At 41.9% G+C, this 12911-nt stretch overlaps 1 protein-coding gene across 7 annotated transcripts in view; it reads right to left on the reverse strand.

The window, feature by feature from the left end:
* The window catches only part of LOC124716747 (deoxyribodipyrimidine photo-lyase), a 134598-nt gene that overhangs the window by 96711 nt on the left and 24976 nt on the right, over positions 1–12911 (reverse strand). For all 7 annotated transcript variants that reach the window (XM_047243293.1, XM_047243325.1, XM_047243310.1 and 4 more), the window contains one exon: positions 1450–1576. In XM_047243293.1, coding sequence (XP_047099249.1) covers positions 1450–1576 — 127 coding nt within the window. The remainder of the gene's footprint in view (positions 1–1449; positions 1577–12911) is intronic.

Here is a 12911-nt window from a genome sequence, read left to right on the forward strand (position 1 = left end):
CTTTTTGACATACTTGTCACAGAGAGTTACTTGTGATCCTCACTTGTAGGTAATAAACTCATTTCCTGTTTGTCGATTGCATTTTTATTACTTCAAACTGAAGGTTTTCGGCAGATCGCTTTGCACAATTACTGGATAACAGGCCTTAATGGAACTAAGAGTTTCAGTGTCATGAGTATATGACACTGAAACTAGTAGTTTTGTTTAGACTAGTAACAGTGTAACTAAGATAAATTATATGAAGACAAATGGCACTGCCCAAATCGATCAATCTGAAATAATACAAACAGTGATCAATAGACAAAAAATAAGTCTATTTTCTATGATTTGAAGTGTGTTTTCCTCATTGTCAGAATACCTCATCACTAATAAAAACAACACAACATGCTCGAACATGCATACTTAAACCTCACAAGGAGAGAACTTACCTTAAATTCCTGCATGGTTGGAAACAGCAAGAGAATTTGCTAAGATGGACAGAAGATACTATGTAGATGCAACAAATCAAGAAGCAAGTTAAATGGAAGAAATTCAAAGTGAATTATAGAATGAAAAAGAAGAATATTATGTACACATTGTGTGAGGATACTTAAGATTTATCAAAGAGCATACTGTGCCTGAAAAATTTACAGCGACCAGAAAAAGAGCTCTATCATATAGGTGATGAGAAAGAGAGAGAGAGAGAGAGAGAGAGAGAGAGAGAGAGAGAGAGAGAGAGAGAGAGAGATTGTGAAAGGCAGGTAAGGAATAAAAAAAGGCTACGGAGAATACTAAGGGGAATAAAAGGAGAAAAAAGTAAAAATGAAGAGGATTTAAATCAACTAATACAGTAAAAGGAGGGGCAGTGGTTAGAGACAATGTTTTCTATTTGCAGACAGCGTTGATCAAAGTATGAAAGCAAAGATGTTCATTATGAAAGCACACCAATGTCACATCTGTATTCATTTCTAAGTACCAAAAAGCAGGCATGAGTTTCTGAGGCAGCTGTACCCATTTCTTCCTTTGACATTGTCTCTTCACACCACGTATTTCAATATCATCATATATTTACCAGTTCTTTCTATAGTTTCTGATCCCAGAAGTAAAATTAAGAATCACATACATAAGCAATAGCACAGACAAGTAATTACGTCTGCTTTGAGTACATTTAGTGGAACTACAGAAGTTACAAAATTGCAAATATGTGGCATTTCGAATCCATCAGTCTAATGGGATGAATTTTCTTTTAATTTACCTAACAATGTAATTTAGCACTCAGTCAGTCATACATCACTTGCCCAAATTTCTAGAGTGAAATCTGCTTACTTCTACGTGCAAATTATACTGTGTTTCAATACTACTTAGGTATTATAATCTCATTTTCTTCCATGTATGATGAGCAGAAACTTGTACAAATACTAACCGACACAGAAAGATTTCATCTCTATGGTAAATATACAACGAAAATACCTTGAACTCGCTGGTCTCTTGACATCCAATACACAACACCCTCTGCCCATTCTGGCACTTCACTTGCTTTTGATAATATTTGTACTCGCTTCTTGTTGAATTTAAATTCATTTATTGATGGAGCTGCCTGAAAATAATCATTCATTTGACCTCATATTACTTGACCACTCAATTTAACTCATAACATATAAGAACTAGAAGATATTCAAAAGCGGCAGCAGTACTGGCAAACATTATGATGGTTGTGATGATATCTGGCCACGCAAAAGGACAGTTTCAGTGACCTAATAGAATATAAAAGAAATTCTTTTAGTAAAATGAACCACGTCATTCTTAACTAGCACCTTGTTATGACAATGTTCCACTGAAACAAAGCAGCAGGTTTTTTGAGAACATTGGCAATGCAAATGCCCAGAAGGACAAGGAAGACTGTTTCTTTGTAACAGATCTAATGGGAGAGCAAAGCCTCCTGGCTCCCCACCAACACCAATACTCCGATGCTAGTGCTGTCATCACTTCAAAACAAAACTTCTGAAAAAACTGTGTTATGAATTAAGAAGAGTAATCAAACAGAGTCTGAAACTGTGTGTGTTTGTGAGCAACAAATAAACAAGTCTTTACCCCCCCCCCCCCCCCCAAAATCAGTCTACTGACTGGTTTGATGCGGCCCACCACGAATTCCTTTCCTGTGCTAACCTCTTCATCTCAGAGTAGCACTTGTAACCTACATCCTCAATTATTTGCTTGACGTATTCCAATCTCTGTCTTCCTCTATAGTTTTTGCCCTCTACAGCTCCCTCTAGTACCATGGAAGTCATTCCCTCATGTCTTAGCAGATGTCCTATCATCTTGTCCCTTCTCCTTATCAGTGTTTTCCACATATTCCTTTCCTCTCCGATTCTGCGTAGAACCTCCTCATTCCTTACATTATCAGTCCACCTAATTTTCAACATTCGTCTATAGCACCACATCTCAAATGCTTCGATTCTCTTCTGTTCCAGTTTTCCCACAGTCCATGTTTCACTACCATACAATGCTGTACTCCAGACGTACATTCTCAGAAATTTCTTCCTCAAATTAAGGCCAGTATTTGATATTAGTAGACTTCTCTTGGCCAGAAATGCCTTTTTTGCCATAGCAAGTCTGCTTTTGATGTCCTCCTTGCTCTGTCCGTCATTGGTTATTTTACTGCCTAGGTAGCAGAATTCCTTAACTTCATTGACTTCGTGACCATCAATCCTGATGTTAAGTTTCTTGCTGTTCTCATTTCTACTACTTCTCATTACCTTCGTCTTTCTCCGATTTACTCTCAAACCATACTGTGTACTCACTAGACTGTTCATTCCGTTCAGCAGATCATTTTTCTTCACTTTCACTCAGGATAGCAATGTCATCAGCGAATCGTATCATTGATATCCTTTCACCTTGTATTTTAATTCCACTCCTGAACCTTTCTTTTATTTCCATCATTGCTTCCTCGATGTACAGATTGAAGAGTAGGGGCGAAAGGCTACAGCCTTGTCTTACACCCTTCTTAATACAAGCACTTCGTTCTTGATCGTCCACTCTTATTATTCCCTCTTGGTTGTTGTACATATTGTATATGACCCGTCTCTCCCTATAGCTTACCCCTACTTTTTTCAGAATCTCGAACAGCTTGCACCATTTTATATTGTCGAATGCTTTTTCCAGGTCGACAAATCCTATGAAAGTGTCTTGATTTTTCTTTAGCCTTACTTCCATTATTAGCCGTAACGTCAGAATTGCCTCTCTCGTCCCTTTACTTTTCCTAAAGCCAAACTGATCGTCACCTAGCGCATGCTCAATTTTCTTTTCCATTCTTCTGTATATTATTCTTGTAAGCAGCTTCGATGCATGAGCTGTTAAGCTGATTGTGCGATAATTCTCGCACTTGTCAGCTCTTGCCGTCTTCGGAATTGTGTGGATGATGCTTTTCCGAAAGTCAGATGGTATGTCGCCAGACTCCTATATTCTACACACCAACGTGAATAGTCGTTTTGTTGCCACTTCCCCCAATCATTTTAGAAATTCTGATGGAATGTTATCTATCCCTTCTGCCTTATTTGACCGTAAGTCCTCCAAAGCTCTTTTAAATTCCGATTCTAATACTGGATCCCCTATCTCTTCTAAATCGACTCCTGTTTCTTCTTCTATCACATCAGACAAATCTTCACCCTCATAGAGGTTTTCAATGTATTCTTTCCACCTATCTGCTCTCTCCTCTGCATTTAACAGTGGAATTCCCGTTGCACTCTTAATGTTACCACCGTTGCTTTTAATGCCACCAAAGGATGTTTTGACTTTCGTGTATGCTGAATCTGTTCTTCCGACAATCATATCTTTTCCGATGTCTTCACATTTTTCCTGCAGCCATTTCGTCTTAGCTTCCCTGCACTTCCTATTTATTTCATTCCTCAGTGACTTGTATTTCTGTATTCCTGATTTTCCCGGAACATGTTTGTACTTCCTCCTTTCATCAATCAACTGAAGTATTTCTTCTGTTATCCATGGTTTCTTCGCAGCTACCTTCTTTGTACCTATGTTTTCCTTCCCAACTTCTGTGATGGCCCTTTTTAGAGATGTCCATTCCTCTTCAACTGTACTGCCTACTGTGCTATTCCTTATTGCTGTATCTATAGCGTTAGAGAACTTCAAACGTATCTCGTCATTCCTTAGTACTTCCGTATCCCACTTCTTTGCGTATTGATTCTTCCTGACTAATGTCAGGAACTTCAGCCTACTCTTCATCACTACTATATGGTGATCTGAGTCTATATCTGCTCCTGGGTACGCCTTACAATCCAGTATCTGATTTCGGAATCTCTGTCTGACCATGATGTAATCTAATTGAAATCTTCCCGTATCTCCCGGCCTTTTCCAAGTATACCTCCTCCTCTTGTGATTGTTGAACAGGGTATTCGCTATTACTAGCTGAAACTTGTTACAGAACTCAATTAGTCTTTCTCCTCTTTCATTCCTTGTCCCAAGCCCATATTCTCCTGTAACCTTTCCTTCTACTCCTTCCCCTACAACTGCATTCGTCGCCCATGACTGTTAGATTTTTGTCCCCCTTTACATACTGCATTACCCTTTCAATATCCTCATACACTTTCTCTATCTGTTCATCTTCAGCTTGCGAAGTCAGCATGTATACCTGAACTATCGTTGTCAGTGTTGGTCTGCTGTCGATTCTGATTAGAACAACCCGGTCACTGAACTGTTCACAGTAACACACCCTCTGCCCTACCTTCCTATTCATAACGAATCCTACACCTGTTATACCATTTTCTGCTGCTGTTGATATTACCCGATACTCATCTGACCAGAAATCCTTGTCTTCCTTCCACTTCACTTCACTGACCCCTACAATATCTAGATTGAGCCTTTGCATTTCCCTTTTCAGATTTTCTAGTTTCCCTACCACGTTCAAGCTTCTGACATTCCATGCCCCGACTCGTAGAATGTTATCCTTTCGTTGATTATTCAATCTTTTTCTGATGGTAACCTCCCCCTTGGCAGTCCCCTCCCGGAGATCCGAATGGGGGACTATTCCGGAATCTTTTGCCAATGGAGAGATCATCATGACACTTTTTCAATTACAGGCCACATGTCCTGTGGATACACATTACGTGTCTTTAATGCAGTGGTTTCCACTGCCTTCTGCATCCACATGTCGTTGATCATTGCTGATTCTTCCGCCTTTAGGGGCAATTTCCCACCCCTAGGACAAGAGAGTGCCCTGAACCTCTATCCGCTCCTCCGCCCTCTTTGACAAGGCCGTTGGCAGAATGAGGCTGACTTCTTATGCCAGAAGTCTTCGGCCGCCAATGCTGATTATTTATCAAAATTTGGGCAGTGGCGGGGATCGAACCCGGGACCGAAGACGTTTTGATTATGAATCAAAGACGCTACCCCTAGACCACAGTGACACATCCATTACACATCTTTTAACTACAAATTCCACATTTAAAAAGGATGAAATTAAAGAGAGAGAGAGAGAGAGAGCTGCTCCCAAAATTAGGCTAACTGCCATACTCTAAAATTTCATTGTTACATCTTTGACCAAATACTTGAAAGATACAACAACATTACAGATTAACATGACTTGCTCGTCCCATGATAATTCATTGACCCATCACTGTTAACATCAAAATCAACATCTAATGAGTTAGGAAGGAAGTTCAATTTTAAAACTTTTACAAATATTTGTGCTGTTGTCAGATAAAAGTGATAGCCAATTTTCAGAAGTCCAAAGTTGTCCCACTGTTAGCAAATACAAAATATTAGGTCAAGATATAGTGTAGAGACACAGCTATCTTGTAAGACTGCGTAGTTTTGGGGCCTTTAGCATAAACAAGCAACTTTGGGTCATGGGGCAGTTTCCTGTTCTAGGTCTGGAGTATACCAGTTCCTTCTATCTCTGTGGTTGGATGGACGTGCATTATTATCATATGTTGAGCCTAATGAGTCTAAGCTTCTTGTCTGCTACTAATAATCAATCATTTCCACACAGAACATCACCACCCTGCGTGATGCTTGTCTTACCATGAGCCTACTTTGTATGGAAGAGCAATTTTTAAGAACAGCTGGAAGACGTAGTCATGGGTTCCGTTGTTGTCAATTTTTTCATGGAGCATTGTGGAAGCCAAGAATTGTACTTAGCACACTGTAAGCCCAAGGTGTGGTACAGGTATGCTGATGACACCTACAATGTGCAGAGCTGGGGTGGGAATAGGTCGACGACTTCATACAACACCTGAACAGTCTCCATGCCAACATAAAATTTAATACAGAAATAGAGAAAGAAGTAACTGCTACACTTTCCAGATGTGCCAATTCCAAGAAATGGTGAAAACCTGGACCACAGTGTGTATCAAAAACCACCAAACATGGACCAACACCTGCATAAACTTTTAATCGTCCACATAGACTCAACACACAATGCCTGGTATCCATTCTGAGGGACAATGGATACTCCATCAGTTATATAAGAAGTGTCACGAAAACACCTGGTGAGGTAGCATGTCAAATGAAGAAATTTCAGGTATGGCCTTTCTACCAAACATTCCCAGAGTGACAGAAAATCTGCAACATGCTGCTCAAACACAGAAAACTAAGGATTGCGGTTATTGCTGAAACAAACAGTTTTTGATTATACCTTTTTTCCTTTACCTCTCGTTTAATCTCATTGTTAAAGCAGCTCAAAATAACAGGTTTCTGAAATAACCGATATTCAGTTTTTTATTGCTGCTATTTCCAGTAATAAACACAGATACTGAACAAAAATTTAAAAATTATAACCCAAAGACATTTGCATTATACGCCTCAATCATCATCATCATCATCATCATCATCGTCTGGATTTCCTTCCAACGAGCGGAGTAGGAACTTTGTGAACGATATGCCTCCATTGGCTTCTGTCCTGGTACAGCTTTTCCCCTCTCCACTACATCCCACGTTGCTTCTCTCCTCTTGAGATCTTCCATAACCTGGTCTGTCAATCTCTTTCTAGGCCACCCAATTTGTCTCCTTCCTGGTATCTCCATCTCCAAATACTGACATGAAGTTCGAGTCGTGTGCATTCGCTTCACATGACTGAACCACTTCAATCTCAAAGCACTCATCCTCACCTCTGTAGTCAATGTCACCTGTAGGTCTCTCCTTACGTAATCATTCCTGACTCTGTCTCTCCTAGTTGTTTGTAGAGCTGACCTGTTGTTTGTTGTGGTCTTCAGTCCAGAGACTGGTTTGATGCAGCTCTCTGTGCAACATACAGTAAAGCTGCATGCTCTTGGGAAAAATTACAGCTGTGGTTTCCCCTTGCTTTCAGCCGTTCGCAGTACCAGCACAGCAAGGCCGTTTTGGTTAGTGTTACAAGGCCAGATCAGTCAATCATCCAGACTGTTGCCCCTGCAACTACTGAAAAGGCTGCTGCCCCTCTTCGGGAACCACGTGTTTGTCTGGCCTCTCAACAGATACTCCTCCGTTGTGGTTGCACCTACGGTACGGCTATCTGTATCGCTGAGGCACGCAAGCCTCCCCACCAACGGCAAGGTCCATGGGGCTCTCTTATTTATGACACAGGCCTCTAGACTATACATCATGATTGGCAGGAGATAAGTTTTATACAGGGTTTGGCTCTTTGAGGGGCTTTCTTATCCCAGATTAGATTTCGTACTTGGTGGAAGAAGCTAGATCCTTTTGTTATTCTGTTTAAGACTTCGAGTTTGGAACTTCCACCACGTGATATGATACTACCCAGATAATTGAAGCTTTTCACACATTCAAACTTCTCCCCCTCCAGTATGTTGTGAGGGTGTGGGTGTCCTGCTCATGTTCATTGCCACTGTCTTGTTCCTACTCACAGTTAAGTTGAATTTTTTAAATTTTCTGTTGCAGTAATCTGTTCTCCTCTGAACCTCCATTGCCGTCTCTCCCCAAATGGTGATGTCATCAGCAAAAACAAATGTGTTGAGATCTTCATTCTCTTTTTCCTTGATTTCTTTCATGATTGTGTCCATAATTGCAATGAAGAGTAAAGGGGAGAGGAACTGCTTTACTGAACACCTCTCTTTGTCTCAAGCCATTTTTATCTTCCTCCTCCTACTTGTACACTGCTCTCACAACCATGGTACAGCATCTGGACCTTTTTAATTACTGAATCAGGAACATTATGTTTTCTCAAGCACTCCCATATTTTATACCTTGGTACACTGTCATGTGCTTTTTCCAAATCCACTAATACTACTATCCAGTCCTTTCCTTTTTCCCAAAACTTCTCCATTAACTGATGGAGGGAGAAAATGAGATCTTTTGTTCCCCTATTACTTCTGAACCCATGCTGTTGTTCCTCAATTGGTGTTCTAGAATTTTCCGCAATCTTTTCTCTACGACCTTTTCCATTATCATAAAGCACTGTGATAACAGTGTGATTCCTTGGTAGTTGCTGCATTTCTTTCTACTACCTTTCTTGAACAATGGTATTATAATTCATTTTTTCCATTCATCCGGAACTTTGTTTTCTTCCCATATCATCCCCAGCACCCGGTGTAACCACTGTATTCCATGGATTCCTGCGGCTTTCATCATATCTGCTGTCAGCTCATTCACTCCAGCCACCTTCCCACTTTTCATCTGTTTGAGGGAATTCTCAGTTTCTGACCAAGAGATTGGATCCTGCACCTAGTCTAATTCAATAACTTCAGTGTCACTTTCTTGTGCACCTTCCCCATTTAGTAAGATTTCAAAATAATTCTTCATCTCTTCTCCGATACCTTCCATGTCCCTGATAATATCCCCATCCTCTGTTTCAATCGCTTTTATGTCTTCTCTATCAGATCTTTTACTTTTCAATAACCCATATGGTAGTTTTTTGCTCCCTTTGCTATCCTGCTCTAATTTCTGGGTGAATGTTTCCCAACTCTTCTCCTTTTCTTCTTTCACAATTCTCTTTGCTTGAAGTTTCTTTTGTCGGTATTCCTTCTCCAGTGTTGTCACCTTGTGTTCATCTTTTGGCACCAGCCTCTGGTTCTGATTTCTTTTTTCAAACTCCATGTTTTTCTTTGCCATATTATGTTTTTTAATTGCATCTTTTACTCTGTCGTTCCACCAACTGATTTCTTTGTCTTTCACTTTACCCTTTGTTTTGCCGCACATCTGCAAAGCACTGTTAACTACTGATGTTTTAAATGGGCATTGTACGCCTCAAGACACATTTTATCAAAATATCAAATAAAACAATAATCAAAAGGAAACTTAGTCTGTCCACAGTTCGCTGCTCCTTGAAAAGTAATGAGAGGTTAAGCACTACAGAAAATCACCAGTTGATTCTGATTTTTTGAAACTCTGTTCAAAAATCATGTTGTAATCAAGTGTCATACCACTATTTGCCCACTATGAATCATCAGTGCCAAAGGGTGAAAATTAAAGATGGAGAACTCTTTTTTGTCATGTTAAGTTGTCCATTTCTAATGGCTACAAGCTGGTAAGTCACATTATGTAGATGCAGGCAATAGATCAGCTACTTCCTTCCTATTTTATTATGAACTAGAAAGTAATTGTTAAGCTTTTAACTTACTACTGTTGCCACAACTTCCTTTTCTTTTCATAATTTCACAGAAATGGTGGACAAACAATGAGCTTTTGTGTAAGACTTATAGTATTCTTTTTCTTTATTTCAAATTAAAAACTTGTTTTTAGCCAAATGTACTTATTTGCTTTTTAACAGGAATATGAATACAACTGATTTTAAACAGACAAAAATAAAAATGTTCTTTCAAAATATTCAAATGAACAATTTAGATTGTAGGTAAAATATAAGATTTACCAAAAACATTTATATTACAAAAGTTAAAATTTCAATAATGAATTAATCTATTTGCCAATATTTATTGTCCATTCTGTTCATAAATACTCTTCCTATGATGTACCGATGTGTAAGACGACCCTTTTCATTCAAAACAGTACAATTTGAAGGCGGCATAAATCTTTCAGATGCCACAGAACTTCTTACCAAAGATAAATACTTTCAGTCCACAAATACTGGCAAGTTTGGTATACATCTTTTACGGTGTACCCCACCCACCCAAAGAGAAAAATACTCTCACAGCGTCTGGATAGCAAAGGGGTTCTTTCTACAGCTCTGTTTCCTTTGGTAACAGACTTTCAAGCTCCACTACACCACTCTTGTCTACTTCCTGATCATGCGATGACAAAAGAGGGTTTGCACTTGTTTTGACCTCCTCCCATTTGAAGCAAAGGTGAAGGTAACCAGTTTCATCCAAGTAGTTATTTACCTGTTGCAACACAGTCATGAAAACTGAGTCTCTCTACGCGTGCAGTATGTACGCTTCAATTGTGCTATTCATAGTCCGTAATTTTATTTGTTTGAAAAGCAGAAATGGCTGCACTATTACATGTAGTGGAGTGATATGTATAATGAAACACATTTCTACTCTAATCTGAAAGTGGCAATTACCGGCCAAACCTAATTACAAATAAACATTGTGAGGCAATACTGGAATTATAACAAAGCAGTTATTTATCTCTTGGGTCAGATTTGTACTGGCTTTGTTGGCAGTGTGGGGGGATCAGGCACATTTGTTTTAAAATCGTAATCTGACAGTATAGTGAGCCGTGCGTACTTCCATCTTTCCACGGCTCGTTTCCTGAACGTCGTGTGGAGCCAATATTTTTGGTAATCGACAGTGTTTGGGCGCGATCGGGCTCTAGTATCTCGTTGCTGTCTTTTATTGCTTCGCTTCTATTTCATTTTTCCTCGGTTGTTCAGGGTTGGTCTTTTATGAAGCTCTTTCATTTGAACTCCCGCCCGTAGTGATCCCACTATCGATTGCGAGTTCTGTCTTTGGTGTACTTAGAAACCGTAGGTTAGTAACATGACCAACTCACGTGTTTACTGCAGCAGACTCTTTGGCCTGTACTATTTATAGGCAAGCACAGTCACGCTGGAGGAGGTTGTCGCGCAGTGGCCTTCGTGTCTGGTCTGGTGATGTCAACATCCTGCCTTCCGCGTACGGGTGTTGTTATCGAACCTGCACTTCTACCCACGGAGGAAAGCCGGCCTGGTTGGGCCCCTCTGTCCGCTCTTCACTGGTTGTCCGCGGGAGGCGGATGGCAGTCTAGTCACCGCCTGCGTCGACGAAGGCAAACAAACAGTAACCATCATGGGGTGGTGGAGCCACCATTCGGCGAGATGTTGAGTCTGGGAGCAGTTCGGCTGGGTCGGTGTCTGCCGGGACGACTGGGGACAGCTCAGAATTGTGCACAGCAGTCCCGGACAAACGACAAACTGTGCCGAGGGAAAGGAGAAAAGAAGTTAAGTGTGAATGTTTCAAGTTGATCGTCCTTTGGGATTGAGTTCATCCAGTCGTCTTTCCCGCCTCGTGACCACCGCTGTCGCAATCCTCTGTTCTGTTCACTGGTGCAATTCTGACAGTGCAGATTCCTCCACGCATCGTTGCTAACCAGTGTAGTGGTGTATTTTGTTAGTTATTTGTGTACGTTTGCACTTCTATGTTCTGGTAGTTCATCCTCCTGCCCTGTGGTTGCAGAAATTTCTGGTGGGGAGTTAGTTCCTTGTCTCCCAAGATCTAGTGCTGTATTATTAAGGTTAATTCTAGTTCAGTCTAGTGTTCTGTTAATCCCTGGGTATGTGTGTCCGCCATACTATTTGCGCTGTATTTATTCTAAGTGAGTTGCACTGACAGTAGTTGGGGGTTCGAGTCCTGTCACGGAGCTGATAAGGGGTCACATTGGTTTCAGCTTGTCAGTTGGAGGGTGTTGCCTTAGAGGTTTCTTAACATTGGCATGTCAGCGTTGTCCAGCACTACCGCGACCTAAAGAAGAACATTGTGCTGATTAGGGAATATTGTTACACATTCTTGTTTTCGTTTCGATACCCGTATTTGTGAAGGCAACTGCATGAAGTAAGATCTGTTCTCAAGCTACGCTGGATCTTGCGCTCTTGGGATTTTTGGTTTTGTTTTGATCCCAACTACACTCCTGGAAATGGAAAAAAGAACACATTGACACCGGTGTGTCAGACCCACCATACTTGCTCCGGACACTGCGAGAGGGCTGTACAAGCAATGATCACACGCACGGCACAGCGGACACACCAGGAACCGCGGTGTTGGCCGTCGAATGGCGCTAGCTGCGCAGCATTTGTGCACCGCCGCCGTCAGTGTCAGCCAGTTTGCCGTGGCATACGGAGCTCCATCGCAGTCTTTAACACTGGTAGCATGCCGCGACAGCGTGGACGTGAACCGTATGTGCAGTTGACGGACTTTGAGCGAGGGCGTATAGTGGGCATGCGGGAGGCCGGGTGGACGTACCGCCGAATTGCTCAACACGTGGGGCGTGAGGTCTCCACAGTACATCGATGTTGTCGCCAGTGGTCGGCGGAAGGTGCACGTGCCCGTCGACCTGGGACCGGACCGCAGCGACGAACGGATGCACGCCAAGACCGTAGGATCCTACGCAGTGCCGTAGGGGACCGCACCGCCACTTCCCAGCAAATTAGAGACACTGTTGCTCCTGGGGTATCGGCGAGGACCATTCGCAACCGTCTCCACGAAGCTGGGCTACGGTCCCGCACACCGTTAGGCCGTCTTCCGCCCACGCCCCAACATCGTGCAGCCCGCCTCCAGTGGTGTCGCGACAGGCGTGAATGGAGGGACAAATGGAGACGTGTCGTCTTCAGCGATGAGAGTCGCTTCTGCCTTGGTGCCAATGATGGTCGTATGCGTGTTTGGCGCCGTGCAGGTGAGCGCCACAATCAGGACTGCATACGACCGAGGCACACAGGGCCAACACCCGGCATCATGGTGTGGAGAGCGATCTCCTACACTGGCCGTACACCACTGGTGATCGTCGAGGGGACACTGAATAGTGCACGGTACATCCAAACCGTCATCGAACCC

This window comes from Schistocerca piceifrons, chromosome 1 (genome assembly GCF_021461385.2).
Source record: "Schistocerca piceifrons isolate TAMUIC-IGC-003096 chromosome 1, iqSchPice1.1, whole genome shotgun sequence".
NCBI classification, from domain to species: domain Eukaryota; kingdom Metazoa; phylum Arthropoda; class Insecta; order Orthoptera; family Acrididae; genus Schistocerca; species Schistocerca piceifrons.